General features: G+C 38.0%; 1 protein-coding gene across 4 annotated transcripts; it reads left to right on the plus strand.

Annotated features, from left to right (window-relative positions):
* Positions 1-340: 340 nt before the first annotated feature.
* rxrba (retinoid x receptor, beta a) lies at positions 341-14689 on the plus strand. 4 transcript variants are annotated; one of them, XM_020939338.2, is made up of 13 exons: positions 342-582; positions 1298-1438; positions 1562-1794; positions 1927-2080; positions 2836-3015; positions 3850-3870; positions 5253-5413; positions 5952-6081; positions 6251-6383; positions 7931-7966; positions 8842-8933; positions 9049-9154; positions 9699-14689. In XM_020939338.2, the coding sequence occupies exons 2-13, from the start codon at positions 1423-1425 to the stop codon at positions 9844-9846; spliced, it is 1410 nt and encodes a 469-aa protein (XP_020794997.1). In that variant the 5' UTR covers positions 342-582; positions 1298-1422; the 3' UTR covers positions 9847-14689. The 4 variants fall into 4 exon arrangements, with proteins under 4 accessions (XP_020794998.1, XP_020794997.1, XP_055013171.1 ...); XM_020939339.2 differs by lacking the exon at positions 3850-3870 and having other exon boundaries at positions 341-582; XM_055157196.1 differs by lacking the exon at positions 7931-7966.
* Positions 14690-16352: the final 1663 nt, after the last annotated feature.

Genomic DNA, 16352 nt, shown 5'->3' on the forward strand with positions numbered 1-16352 from the left:
CTGGGCAGGTTCACTGATTGATTGTATTTAATTGACCTTATCAACTGCTCTTCCTGGAGACCTATGTAGCATGTTTTGGGTTATGAACAGAAAGCATGGTCAAATGTTCAAAGATGACATGGCAAAACATAGTAAACTCATCAAATCGGTTATATCTATTATATCTGACAATACATTAAACTTGTTTGTGTGAGTTTCACCGGTTTTCTGTACTTAACTTCCGTGCGTCCAGGTCTCCTCCGGCGCGGCGGGTGCTGAGGCGCTGTGCCCGATAATAACCCCCGGTCCTGACTCACTGCACTGAACTTGTCTTGACCTCGTGACCTCTCTCACTGGTCCAGTCTCCCTCACACAGGGACATGCGAGCATAACGTGACGCCTGTGTCTCCAGAGTTCACGAAGCAAAGTGCAAAGTGATGGTTCACAGTAAATATGAATCTGTACTAAGCCATATCTTCTACCGTGATCATGTTTTCATCCATCCAGGGGAGGGAGGGCTGACTACGAAGCAAAGCGGGGGGAGAGGCAGACAGGGCCTGGTCGCCACATCCTTTTCATGCGAAGAATCGGAACTGCAGAAACGTTTGTATCTGTCTCACCAGTTATTTATGTTGCAATTATAGACTGCGTTTTGCAGAACTAGACTAAGCATGGCAAATCCCTTTTCAATAATGTGTATTTGGAGGTGCGCCCTCGACCATGCCTTTGGGTTAGCAGAGTTAGGAGGCTAACCATTGTAGCTAGAAAGCACTTTTATCTTTGCCATTCAAACACATGCTATATGATGCACAACGTGTGTCGGAAAGAGCGAATTTGGCCAATATCTTGTGTTATAGGCTCAGTGTTTTTGTTGCATGGATGTGATTGCATTTGAGTGTTGCTTTGCACGCATTGGCTAGCTAGATTTGGGCTGTTGCTAACATTAGCCTGCTTACTCGGTTTGTTTTCATCTGTCTGCAACTGATAATTCTCAGCAAATGCGTTATATCCATGTGTTATTACACATAAACAAGTATATACACGTGTATTAGACAGCGTCTCACTGGTTAATTTTCATGGACTTTTCTACAGCGCGTTTTACAATGCAGAACAGTATCGATGTGGCACTGATTGGCTCCTGCTGCATTGCCTTTTCCTTTGAAAATCAAACTTTGAATTAAATAATTGGACCATTATGAATGATTTGAAATTAACCAATATGCGAATTGTTTGTTCCGCATTACAACACACACAGAACAGCCATTGCAGACATTTACCGTAATCTAACGTGATCATCTTTTTTGTGTCGGAATTTCAGAGCCATTTTTGGTTTCCCAAAACAGCTCAGGCCCGGGCCTCAGTCCGCGGTCTAGAGTTTGACTACGGGCTGCTCCAAACGGAGGTATCTTGGTGTGAAGTTATCGTCTCGTCCCATCCACCATCATGGGAGACAGCAGAGGTGAGCAAATCTGTTTATGAACATACATGTATTGTATTTTTATCATTTATATATTTATTTATTTGAAAAATCCCTGTGCCATACTAATTATGCCTCATTTGTAAATATAATTTTTGTGTTCAGATTCCCGCAGCCCGGACAGTTCGTCTGTGTCCTCCCCTCCCTCGGGCCAGCGTTCCCCTCCCCTGGTGCCCTCAGCCGCCTCCATGACCTCTCTACCTCCCATCACCAGTGCAGGAGTCAACAGCCCCATCAGCAGCATCGGCTCCCCCTTCTCTGTTATCAGCTCCTCTCTGGGCTCCCCCTGCCTCCCTGGAACACCCTCAGTGGGCTATGGACCCATTAGCAGCCCACAGGTAAAGTCTGAATTTTATACATATGTGTATATATATAAACTTTGTCCGTGTTACAATATTCATCACGCATGTGTCTTCTTTTAACTTGTAGGGCCTTAACTACCTCTTCTTGTTGTTTTGTCCTGTTCGCAGATCAACTCCACAGTGTCCATGTCAGGGCTCCATGCAGTCAGCAGCTCAGATGATGTGAAACCTCCTTTAGGATTGAAGCAGCTGTCCGCTCACAGTCCTGGTCCAATGCTGTCCCAGAAACGCCTGTGCTCTATCTGCGGAGACAGATCCTCTGGTAAAAAATGAACAATAACATTTTTAAATTGCCTACACAAGTTTTTTCCATTATTATTAATATACTATTAACTGTGATTATCAGTGTTACAGTGTAGTAACAATGAAATGGAATGGTGATGGTAATTGAAAACTGTTGATTTAAAGGTGCACTATGTAACTTTTCTGGTAAAGGCTACCATCATCTTCTCTCCATAGAAATGGTAATGCCTTGACTGGAATGTGTCTCTGTATGGCCTTACACTCAATATTATTATATTAAAAAAATATTATTTTTCAGTTATTCATTTATAGCTGTTTGTATTGCTAATAAAAATGCACTGCACAAAATATTAATTCTCACTGTCTTTCCACAGAGTTGACCTGTAATGCCTAGTGGTGTCAGCTACTTGTCTGCATGTAGATAAATATGTTTAATGCCATACTAGTGTGTCAAACTGGAGGCCAAGCAATAACATCCCCATGCAGACAAGCAGGTGAAGGATCCTCCACCAGAAAAGCTTCATAGTGTACCTTTAAATGTGATCTATGCTTCAGAAGTTACAAACCTAAAATGTATTTTAAAGTCTGGTTTATCAATGCTAGTTAATTAATTTAGGTATGATGACTTATTAGATGGTGAATGGTTTACATTGGTCATAGTTTTAACAGTCATCGAGGTTATAACATTGGAGTGTATTTTTCATCAATTATCATAATGTTAACGTTTGACAAATCCATATTCTACATCAATGTTAAATTAATTTTTTTCCCCAGGTAAGCACTATGGAGTCTACAGCTGTGAAGGTTGTAAAGGTTTTTTCAAGCGGACGGTGCGCAAGGACTTGACCTACACTTGCCGGGACAATAAAGACTGTATGGTGGACAAAAGACAGAGGAATCGCTGCCAGTACTGTCGCTATCAGAAGTGCTTGGCCATGGGCATGAAGAGAGAAGGTAAGCATGCTAAGTCTCTGGAAATTATGAAAGTATTCAATATTTTGTCCTATCACTCATGTCATACATTCATCATTCAAACATGAATTTGTTTTTAATGGTTTTGAGGCATATCTGTTAAGGTGCTTTTACCGAAATGGCTATTTTGCTGAGTTGGGTTGAGATGTGACAAGCAAAAAAGTGTGGTTGGAAAATTATTGTGGGATAGTGGACCTTATCATCTATAAATAATCAGGCTCAAGATCTGTGGATTTTGGATATTTCCTGAAAATGCTATGCAGTTAAAAGTGCTGTACTTGATTTTTTATGTGTTAGAAATGTCAAAAACAGAACTTCAACTACAATTTAAACTGATTGCAGCGGTCTCCTAGAACACAAATTATTCACCACAATGAGTTTTTAAGCACCTTGTACAACTTCCAGAAGCCAGAGTGAAGGTTATTTTGTCACAATAATGCTAATAGCAACTAGCATGCTAATAGTGCATCAGTGCAATAAAATGTGGTCATACAGCATAAAGCGGTCTTGGTTTTACCCTAAGAGCTGCTTTTACAAATTCATCTGTACTGGAACAAAATTTTACTTCATTACTTAAAAACATAACGTACAGCCCCTTTAATGCAGGGATGCTCACTTCGGCACCTGTTGTGAGGGGAGGACATCACCACATGCTGCAAATCGAAAAGCAACATATTAATAGATACCAATTTTGAAAGCAATAGCCTAGTGGAAGAGGGGGGAATTGGGGGTGCATAAGATTTACAAACACTAACCCCCTCTCCCCCTCTCTTCCTTTTTTGTTTCCTCGATCTCTCTCCCCCTTCCCTTCTGTAGTGGCCGAGATGAACGTCAGATGTAAGAAAAAGAGGAAGGAAGGGGTGTGTCTGTGACTGTACGAATGAACAAATCACAGAGATATTGTGTCCTACATCAGCATAAAATTACATTAACAATAGTCAACAAAAGATGTATTATTATTTATATGAGGCTTTAATTTATACAGGGAAAAGCAGTTCAGAATCATGGTATCTTTTATAATAGGGGTCCTGCCAACACAATACAGGTGTACAGGTACATTTTAGATAAGATATTAGTGGAGAAAACATATGTAGGGGACATATGTTTCGGATACAGAACCTATACTTGTTTTTAGAGTGCTCAATGCACAATTGTTGTTAACAGACCATATTAGGCTGTGTTCACACTTTCACACATGCCACATGCCTCAAAACCGAGACTAAACTGGGACTAAACCCTGAACTAAACTTTGACTGGACCATGGATAAGCCAGGACCACAAAAGGAACATTGACTAGCACTCTTAAGGTTTGGCTTCAATGCCCAGATCACTCAGAACTTTGTGTGCACATCTTTGCGTTTTCTCCCTGTGTCTGGTATTTGGGTGGGTTCTCTCCGGGCACTCTGGTTTCTCCCCCATCAACCCAAAACATGTGCAATATGCACAAGTCCTCCACCTAAGTTAGTCTTGACCTGAGCTCTCCTGACAGGATGCCTCTGCAGCATTGCAGGATGGGTCAGATATAGAGAATTTCCTACAGGGGAAACTGTACCTTACCTTATATTTACATCGGGACTAAACCGGGATCAAACCAGGACTAAATAAAGACAAGTGTGAATGCAGCCATAGTATCTCCTCATCTGCACTATCCCTGTCAGTTAAACAGCAATTTAACTTAGAACAAGGGTTTAGGTACAGCCTTTGGTAGATTCTTTTAGCTTTTGCAAAAGGTAACCAGAATCATTACCTATACTTAGATACAACAGGAAGATTTAAAACAATGTGAAGTTATGTTTATAGAAATTGGGTTGTGGTGTCCTTAAACAAGGGGACAGACCTCACTGAGTGTCTTTTTTGATAGGATGTTGCAAGTTTTATCCATCAAAGTGACGATGTATGAAAGAGAATGAAAGATTAAAACATATTTTATGAATTGTAAAGTTATTGCTCTGTCCTGCTGTTTACATGAGTTGTTGCATTACTCTGCTCTAAAGTCACTGCTTAATAAATCCTTATGATAAGCTTATTCACGTTTTTATAACCATCTTCTAATTTGTCAATTTTTGCATTTTTATTTTTATCTTTTATACGGGCTTAATTCTTTCCTTTCGCATATTTTCTGTTCACCATTCTTCACACCATTTCTTGTTATTCTCTTGTGCTTATGCATATGCCCCTATGTTCTTTTCTGTGTGTGCAATGCAAATGTATTAACACAGCTGTCCAAGAGGAGAGGCAGAGGAACAAGGAGAAGGAGGGAGAGGTGGAGTCGACCAGTGCAGTGAATGAGGAGATGCCCGTGGAGAAGATTTTGGAGGCAGAGATGGCTGTAGAGCAGAAGACAGAGCTCCATGCAGACGGCAGCTCAGGAGGCAGCTCAGTGAGTAACTAGAGGAATTCAGTTAGGTTTTGTCTGCTTTATGATCTGATGTAGACTAGGGTTCTTACAATGCTAAAATGACAATCATTTACATTACAAGTCATTTTAATACTAAGGATTTTTTAACCAATTTTGATATATTATAAAAACAATAACCAACATCTCTACACTATTGCAAAGAAAATGTAGGCACGATAAATAATGAGACTCAGTATGTTCCAACTATTATTTATTGAACATCAGTACAGTAATAATTATTGTGATAAGCCTTATGACTATGATACCACACTGATAATTACAACATTTCTTTATACAATAAGAATGAATTAATCTTTTCATATATGGGAAAGGTAGACCACTGAATCTCAATTGAATTATATTTTCTTATTAGCTATCAATAAGAGCTTATCTACTTTAGCTGGAACCATTCAAAATGCAAATTTGATCAAATTGATGCTATTTTTAAGCTTTTACAAACTGTAAATTGTTTAAGGAGTATAGCTGTTTTGACATTTTGTTAATTGTTTTTATTTTGCAGCCCAATGACCCTGTTACCAACATCTGTCAGGCAGCAGATAAGCAGCTTTTCACTTTGGTGGAGTGGGCCAAGAGGATTCCCCATTTTTCTGAGCTTCCCCTGGATGACCAAGTCATTCTACTCCGTGCAGGTCAGTATTTGAGTCATCTTATTTCTAATATTTTAACATTCAAATGAATTTGATGATTGATCCACCTAACTATGATAGAGAACTTTAGATTAAGTGAAGACTCTTTATTTCAGTTTGTGTGTCCTAATCTGCACTGCTGTGTCATGTGATCATCTCTATGTCTACACAGGTTGGAATGAGCTCCTGATTGCGTCCTTCTCTCATCGCTCCATCTCAGTGAAAGATGGGATTTTACTGGCCACCGGGCTGCACGTGCACAGAAACAGTGCTCACAGTGCAGGAGTCGGAGCCATCTTTGACAGGTAAGATACAAACTCTTCCAGAGAGCTGAGGAAATACCACAATATGACTCTGAAAACTACCATATGGCTTATTGATTAAAAAATTTGTGGCCAATTGTGCTTCTGTTAAGGGTTTAATATAATTAAGAACCCTGTGAGGAGCTCTTGCTTTGCTGCTGGTTGGCTGCAGTTGCTTAGTTGACTGGGATTGGCTGAGCGATTTTGCTTCTTTGTCCATTGGACACACAGCGCATGGGAGGCTGGTGACTAATGCTTATCTATAGAGACGCATGTACATGCTCCCCCTCACACAGTCATAGACAGCACATTTTGAACTCATAACTTAGTTATAATGGCTGGCTATTACAATACTAACTAATAATACTTTAGTATAATGGAGTAAATACTGCAATAAATATACGTACAAATTAGAATTCATGCTATAACTTGGCATTGGGATCTTTACTGTGCCTTTGTCATAGTCATTGCATTGTTGTGTTCTGTCTCAAGTAAAAACATACCAATGCATCCCACCTTTCTGATGCCTAATATAGTGGCAGTGTTTAGTTTTGCTCTTAACACAAAATCACATCCACAAAATGTAAAAGCTAAAAATAGTTTATCACTAAGTGGATGTTTTACTATGAACCACTATTTTATTAGGAAGCACTACAACATGTCTTCTTTTAAACACTGAATAAAATGTTAATCATACAGGAACTATACACGTTCAGATAATTTGCTTGTTAATTCCATTATGCTGCTTTATCATGCTGAGACTTACATTTCTCAATTTCACACAATTTCACTCAAGGTCAGCTGCTTTTTGTGCTGTATATAAGTGTAGGCTTTACAAAATAAGGGAGGAACATGCTTTTTTCCTGTTGAAACAGGAAAATCCAATCAACTGGGTCATTGGCGATTTTTCTAAAATATAAAATTTTCTAAAATCATTCAAATGAATAGCATCACATGTTGAGCTTTAAGTAAAACTAGTCAACAGGGAAAACTGTGAGTGGAACAATGTATTTTATATTATCTTAAGTTTAGTCTCATCAGTGCTATGGAATATTTGGAGGATAATGTAGATTGTAGTGACCTTATCTGTATGAAGGTAGCCTAAATAGCACATCACAGTTGTTTTATTGTGACTTACTTTCTTTAAAAATATATATATATTGTTATGTTCCAAATTCCAAGTTCAGTAAATGGAAATGGTAGCAGACAGTCAGTCACTGACTGAAAGGTCCAAGGTTTAGAGCCTGCCCACAGCTTACTCTGATAGGTCATATCTGACTGTCATTTATGAATTATTCTAATTTTAGATTAGTTTATCCGTTTGCAATTGTGTTACATTATAGGATAGAATCAAATGCATTTTTTCCAGTCAAATATGTATGTCCTATACTGTTTTGCTCTATTTTTGTCATATACAGTAAAACCATTGCATCTCATGTATTACATAAAAAGTTCACAGTTTTGCACTCTTTTTTCTGGTTCATAAACCAGACTTCAATAACGTGACTGTGTAATGACATTGTAATAACACACTGTGATTGAATACACAGGCCGCACAATGCTGAGGTTGGGGCCATATTTGAAAGGTAATTATTTCACTACACAAACACTGATTTATTTGACCCCTTCCTCTTTTGGCTAAGCTTCCTCTTAGCCAAAACTATCAACAGAATTCAACGCTTCATATATAGTTTAGTAGCAGCTGGCAAAAAATATACCAAATGGACAGATTCTTACAAATTATTGTAATTTAAAATGTTCATAAAATTATGCACTTATGCTGAGTTTTAGTAATAAATAAGCAACATATACAGTTAAACAGGGTGCTAAATAGTGAATCTTATTTATAAAGCTCTGACAATAAGTTGAAACAGAGAGTAAGTAATAAAAATTACAATTGCACCATATATTAGGCTTTTGCATTACATCTCACCAGCTTCTCCTTCTGCATGTGTGTCGATACATGGGCATTTTGTCATGTACAATTTAAATCCATCTTTAAATGATGTTTTTATCAATATTCTGTATTTGTGTTCATTCTGAATTTGTGGCTGTGCTCTGTATAGACTGCTGTTGTGTGCCCAGAAGCTTACAGTGTCTGTCTACTACTATAGAAAATTAATGCCATTTCCACAGACCAAAATTCAGTAGTGATTTGGATTGACAGACAGTTTTGAAGTATTTTTTAAGCCTTGCTTTTGGCCAAATAAGACAATATTAGTTCTTAGTTTGTTGTTTATTTCAGTATGAATAATTCAATATTGATGCCTTTATTGATATTTTGTTACTTCAGTGGTGATATGTGAATCTTAAACCTGCAATGGTCCTACCCAAAGAGTTTATTGAGATTTGTTTTAACATTGGAATGTGGCATTGATGTGCATATGTCCATCTAAAATGCTCTGGTTTGTTTTATAATCAAATTTTAACTTGACATTCTTCACTGTTTCATATTTGCCAGAGTTTTGACTGAGCTCGTGAGTAAGATGAGAGACATGCAAATGGACAAGACGGAACTGGGTTGCCTTCGAGCCATTATACTTTTCAATCCGGGTACCCTTTTTGAATAAAATAGAATTACTATATTTAATTTTTAGAGGACGTCAAATTAACAGAGCATGAGGAAGCATTCAGAATTTGTGATGAAATTGCAATTTTTTTTTTAAAGATGCCAAGGGTTTGTCAAATCCGAGTGAGGTGGAGCTACTAAGAGAGCGGGTGTACGCATCTCTAGAGGCTTACTGCAAACATAAGTATCCTGACCAGCAGGGCAGGTATGGTTCATCACAACAAAATCTGACTGAGGGATTGAGGGATTACACAGACATCCTTTTGAGTGAAACAAATGCATTGTTATTTTTATTTTACTAATTAGGCCTGTCATAAATTTTGATGCACAATAAATTGCTGAAAGTAGTTTATGTCACTGACACAATACAAATAAAGCAGGATAATCCGAGTAAACAATTTTTAAATAGACTATCATTAAATGGTAAAAACTGCAACAAATAAATGGCAGAATGAACCAATAATTAGTGACTAAGTGACTTCTTCAGCTCTCTGCAGCTCAAATCTTATGGGATTACAGCAAAAATAACTAAAATGTCTCCATGGAAATGTAGGCACAATAAAAATTGAGCTCCAAAATATATTGTTCTAGGTATAATTATTGAATGATAAGTTGATATATAGTAATTATCATGACAGGCCTAATACTAAACTACTATGAACTAAAGAAATTTTTATTTAAAATGTAACTGAAGCTTTTAGGAATGATGTTGCACAGTTTTTCATACATTTTCGTGCTGTCTCACCCAGGTTTGCAAAGCTGCTCCTCCGGCTTCCAGCACTACGCTCCATCGGCCTGAAGTGCCTGGAGCATTTGTTCTTCTTCAAACTCATTGGGGACACGCCTATTGACACTTTCCTGATGGAGATGCTGGAGGCCCCTCACCAGCTCACCTAGAGGTCCCAGGTTTGGTCCAGTCGTCCGGATTTGATTCAGACCAGGATTCAGACCAGCATCCATCACATAGTGTTGGCTGCTAGCTGCCTCTGTAGGGCTTTTACTTTGAAACCACACAAAACACAACTCTCACTGGACAAATATTCAGACACACGCACTAATAACAGCAGGTCCACACTTCACTAAACTGATAGAGTAACACAAATGTACACTTAGTAACTCAAACTAATACCCCCTCACTCCCTCGGTGTAGTCTTCAGGATAAATCTTTCATCTTCAGAAATGTCTTAATTTTCAACCTACACGTTCTAGTCCACTGTGGGATTTGCATCTGCATAGCTAATATACTTACCCTTTTTTACATGGATCGGTTACAGTGATACATGCACCTTTTTATAGTATGCCCCTAGTTATTTAATTAAAATAATTTATATTGCATTTCAATAAATTTTTCACCATAAAACTGGCACAGAAAACTGCATATTCAGTGGTGTGTCCTGTAATGTCAAACAAACACACCTCAGTGAATTCATTCAATTTGGTATTTTAATATTTTGTGCATTTTAAATATGATATTGAAACTTGTCTGAGTTTCTATTTTGAAGTACTGTACTCATGAAATGAGAGCTTTTTTCAAGGCATTGATATCCAGGAACAGTGGGCTGGGAACACAATCTTGAATAGACTGGTTGCGTCCCTCCCACCCTGATGCGCACAGCGGCTTTGTAAGGCAAGAAGAATGACTTGAATCATTTTGTTTTATTTTTTATTTGTTATTGATCCTCTTCCTTCTTTGGCATTTTAAACCATGTGAGGCTGACAAGAAGTACACCTCATGCCCATATAATCCCTGCTCCTCTAAATTTCCCCTTTGCTGGTGGTCATTATGCACTTTTGTGAATTGTATCTGTGTAAATGTTCCTGTTTCCCAACAAATGACCCTCTTTATAACTTTGATGGTAATATGTGTAGGGCCTTCTAATGGATGCATCCTAGGATTTTACAGTGGCCACAATTTTTAACAGAAAACCAATCTTCTTATTCTTTCAAAGATGTAGCCTTCCAAAAATGACAACCTTAAGAAAAGATTGCACATTTAATATAACTTGGTCAGCAATAAAAAATAAATACATTTTAATGTAGTAAGTGTGGCTTAAAAGCAATGAATGCTACTAATTGAAAATCCTACACGTATTACCTACAACATATATTCCCTCTGTACTGTTTCAGTGCTCGCAATGTACAGTCATTGTAAATAATTACAAAATCACCAGAATCATGTGAAAACAAAGGTCTGTCCACAATCACATTGTTATAAAAGAAACTGATGGGTCAAACCACAAATTTAAACAGTTTTTACTGAACTCCCATGTGACTGAGCCCAGGGCCAAACCACGTCTCATTGCTACATTTGCACCAACACAGGTCAATTTTCCCTTTTGGTAGGTTTGTTTTTTTAACTGCTCAGCTAGACATGTTTTGACGATAGCACTTAAAATTTACTGAAAAATAGCATGAAGATTGTGTGATATCCATTCTAAAGTTGTGTGATAGTCATTCTACAGTTGGATATCAACATTTCAGATTTTGTCCAGTTAAGTATTTACTATAAACCATGTCCAAACAGGTACTCTGGTGGAGTGCCACCTGCTTGTCTTTGTGGAGATAAAATTGCTTGGTCTGGATTGTGCCACTTTTTGGCAGTAAACTTATCTATTCTGCATTTATTCATTTATAGGTGTTTAATTGGTCACCTTCACCTAGTGGTGTCACTTGTTTGTCTCCATGGAGAGAGATATGATTAATGCCATATTGTGGAACATTCCAGGCAAGGCAATAACATCTCTCCATGGTGACATGCAGGTGGCTGACATGGCAAGGTTGCTGACATCCTTCACCAGAGGAATTACATAGAGATAGAAATTGTGTTTAATTTCTGTACATTCAAACAGGTACACGTCTTTTAAACGTGTAGGTATCGTAGTTTATTTCAGCCCCATTGGTAGTTCCAACATTGAATAAGAGTGTTGCACATCTTTTACATAGTCATTCTACAATTGAGAGGTACATATGTCTCTCTTTCAGGTGCTAAAGCAAAAGTGCACATTTACATCAATGCAAAAACAATATGCAACTCTTCAGACAAATCATCAGTCATTTTACCTTTTCTCAAAATGTAGATTTCATTGAGTATGTGTGGTTTTGATCCCTGTCTCTCCTATGTACTTTCCTAACACCAGCGAAGTGCTTGTGTATTATTTAAATCTTTTATTCTTCCAGATTTTAATATTTTGTATTGGGGAAAAAGGCAATTGGCAGATTAAAGATTTTTGATAAGACGATGAGCTTCCTACAGAATAGTCAAATAGATTATTTGATGAGATATTAATTAAGAATGATGCCATCAAACTAAAGATATGTTATTTAGTTGAGACCCAGATTGTGAAAATATTTTCCAAATTAACAAAATCACATTATTTAAAGTTTTTGACATTTGATACTTGAGTACTGGAACACTCAGCTGGATTTCACAGTCTTATAACAGGATTAAGCTGTTTTACACACTTGCAGTCATAGGGTTGGCACTTGCTTGTTTGCTTTGATAGCTACAGCCATTTGGGATTTTTAAAGGTGCACTACGTACATTTTCTGGTGGAGAATCTGCCACTCTGCTTGTCTCCATGGAGCGATTATTGCTTTGCTTTGAATGTTACACAATATGGTATTAAACTCAATTACAGGCATTTGTGTTGCTAATGAAAATACATAAAAACATGCATTCTTGCTGTGAGCAGGCTTGCCAATGATGGAGTCAGGTGGCAGACCCTCCTCAAGAAAAGTTATGTAGAGCACCTTTAAAGACGTTTGGCAAGTCAACATGCTGCCTGATGAGCTCAGAATAGTAGTTTGATTGCATGCTTTTGTGAAGAACATAACCCGATTTGTTGACTGCTCAGAATCTCTGTTGCCAGTTTTAGAGCTTCTTCTGTTGTTTTAATGGGACTGGTGCATTATCTTTAATGTGGGAGGGCAATTAAAACAGGCCTAGAAGCAACTACCAAATCTCATGGTATGCACAGAATTTTCTAAGTGTATTATTTGCCAGTCGAACTGTAAACTTACCCCTTCACTGTTGCTTCCAGGTTTTGCTAAGCCTCTCTTGTATTTATTTAGCATTTGCTCAGAGCTCGGCCCGTGTCAGTAAAAGGTACAGAAGCAGAAAAGTTACACAGTTGTTTGAGGTTTTGTACACCACTTTAGTGAGTGGATGATTAGAAAGGGCTCATGGTATTTTATTGTAGTTTGTGTAGTGCGTAGTCTGTCTATAGCTGCTCTTTACTGTGGCTGTGATTGGCAAAAGGTTTGGCCGTTCTGTTCTGATCGGTAGAATTTCTTAAATCCAGAACGAATGCACAGAGGAATAAGAGCCAGCCTATAGTGGAGTTTGTATTTTGGATGTTATCTGCAGCCTACTATCTACTTAGGCGCAATCTCAGCAGCTTTACCCTCACTTTAACTTTTTGGCTTATTGACCTGGCTGAGAGGAAATTAACACAAAGAATAAGCCTATAACTCTTGTACTGTTTGAATCAAGGGACATTGTCTCTTATGGCTTCACTTGAAGGCCGAGCCCAACATTTTGGTTGCCGGTGGCGACAGTTGGATTGCTCATTGATGCCTCAAAATGTTTGTTGTTGCGATTGTGTGCACTCAAGGCAGACACATGCTGTGACCTTCGACTGCGGAGCAGTATGCCGTTAGCCTCTTTGTTACATTTTGAATATTCTTGTTTTTGAGCGTTTAGATTAAACAAATGCTATTTTATAAAGGATCGCAGCCTGTGAATAATTGCTCACCTTAAATGTTACAAAATCACCTGGTTCTCTGCTGAACATTCAAAGGCCTCAAAAACATTATCTCCACTGGTTTATTCATCACTGCCAAAATGTTTATTCAAATGGCCTTTTCAAGCAGCCACTGAAACTCCAGTACTTTGGCACGTGTGTTATTATTGTACTGCACATCATTTCTGAGTGTGCAGTGCATAGGCTGTATGGTGCAGTGGTGAAAAGGTGCCCTAACATGATCGGACTAACAGACGATTGAAGGCTGGGTGTAGGATGACCCCCTGTGTGACCCCTCAGTCAAGACGCTGTGCAGTTATGGTCTTTATGGGTCTAAAAATCTTGATAATCGTTCTATTAGAAACACAGAGAAGGCGCCATGGAGAAGGTCTGGAGGTGGATCTGGCTAAGTGCTTTAATTTGGTGTTTGCTGTTGACTGGGTGGGTTCAGTGACAGCTCTGCAGCACAGTGTCCTTTGGTGACCCCTGTTGGACAGTGGAGTGATTCAAAATAAAGAGTGCCACCATCTGTTAAAGACTGGTCTTTTTAAGGATGAGACTGATGCTGAAGTTGGAGGTTTTTTAGAAACTGTAAAAAAACTGGTTGGGTTTTACTCTGATTAGTTTAAGGAGAAAAATGAAAAAGTAGATCGTGATTCTTCCTTAAATGTTTACTTTGCGGTAAATAAATTCACACTGTTTTCTATGTGTCTTGTTTCCTGTCTACTCCGACTATTCTATTTATCTTTTGTTTATTACAAAGTATTAAACAAATACAAAGCTGTAAAATCAGAATTGACTCTTGTCTCTTGTCTCTGTTGTCTTTTTGTTCCTGTCTGTCCTTTGTCCTATTTGTATTCTCCATAAAACACATGGAGCTGATTGTTTTCTGCTCTGGGGGATTGAGAGAAGAAAATTATCAATCATTTTTCAGTCATTAAATCTAAATCTTGCCTCTGTTTGTTGTATTATGTCTGAGTAAAGGTTTTAATACTGTACACCAGTCGTTTTCTTGTTTATTTTACCACTATGCACCCAGATAGCACCCTCTTCAATCCTCAGTCAAAATATTAAATACAGGGTTGTACTAATTAATTCATTAACCTAGAAAAACACTGACATAGACTAAATGAGATAAGTGTAGTGTAAAATGATAAATACACAGTTTTCTAATTGCTTTCATTATTGTCTTAAATTATATTTTGTTGTCGTCACAGAGAATAAGTAATTCCCATCTCTCAACTAATACTAAAGCCTGTCATAATTAATGTGCAATTTTAAGATACATTTTAAATCCAGACTCATTATATTTAAAGAACATATTATAATTATGCACTAACACGGACAGAAAACAGATTTTTACTCATTACAAAAATATATTCCTTTTATGTCAAGAATCTATTTTGGGGTATTGAATTTCACCCACGCACAGTTTGTGAAATTGTCCCACCTCGTATGTCCATGTGTCCTGGTGGTTTGATCCTCAGTCCAGCAGGACCCCAGGGCCCTGACCGACCCGTGAGGCTGCAGTTCTACATCTCCACCTCTAGAGGGCGCACGTACATCTTGGACTCGCACCTTTCCATGCCAGTCACATGATCCTGTGCCACATCGTGTAAGTGGAACAAACTCCAAATCAAACAGCCGAAAACTAACATTACTGACTGATTTAAGGTACAAGGAAAATATTCTAAGTGTAATTAGTGTACTCAGTGAGAGCAACCATGTTCTCAAAGCAGTTAGTTTGCTTACACACCTGCGTTCACCTGCAAAGAAAGAGTAGCTTGAACTGAACTTTATCTGATTTCATGCCGTCTATTGTTGTAGTAACCTGTATTTGCTAAACTGTTTAATTATCTTTTGCTGTAATCGATGGTACTAACTTAAGTAATGCATTTCACTGATTTAATTTCACTGACAGATCCAGCTTTATCGAGAGCGTCCAAGTCTGCAGTGAAGTTCAGTACCAGCAGTCACCGACAGAGGATGCAGGTACAATGAGCTCTCTGTTCCAGGGTCTTTTGAGCCATGTCAGCAGCATCTTATTTAGAGAAGACCTTATAACCTCTCATCCAGGAGAGATAGAAGTGGGATTTGCACATTCAGTTAGCAAATAGGTCATAATATGTGATACATTCTGCTTATTTCTATTGAGGAAGTGCATTAAATTACTTGTGTTTTTGTTATGATGAACCAAATCAGGCACAATAGACATAAAAATTATAGTAAAATATAAACTGTCAAAATAATAGGTAAGCATAAAATAATGTGCTTAGCCTAGAACATAAAAATGCATTGCGATTAGGCTAATATTCCCTCCGATTTTACTTTCCATCCTATACTAAATAAACTAAAAGTTCCTCTCTGTATTTCTTTCTCCTCAGTGCCACCACCTAGTATCCATCCCTTACCAAACCAATTGGAGAACACACTGAGACAATATGGTGAAACCTGGAACCAAATGTAAATCTTAAGAAAAGTCAAATTTAATGGCAAAAAAATTTATACAATTCAATTAATTTTATGTTTAATTTTACTTTCCATCTTAGTTTAGTTTTTGTGTTCCCGTATCTGTCTCCATCTTCTCTTCAGTCCCACCTCCCCCTTGGTCTGTCCGGGTGAGCTGTGCAGAAAGACATCTTTATACCTGGGGTCAAATTC

The sequence above is a fragment of the Boleophthalmus pectinirostris genome, unplaced genomic scaffold (assembly GCF_026225935.1).
Source record: "Boleophthalmus pectinirostris isolate CB_2022bp ecotype Guang Dong unplaced genomic scaffold, ASM2622593v1 HiC_scaffold_21, whole genome shotgun sequence".
Classification (NCBI taxonomy): Eukaryota; Metazoa; Chordata; class Actinopteri; order Gobiiformes; family Gobiidae; genus Boleophthalmus; species Boleophthalmus pectinirostris.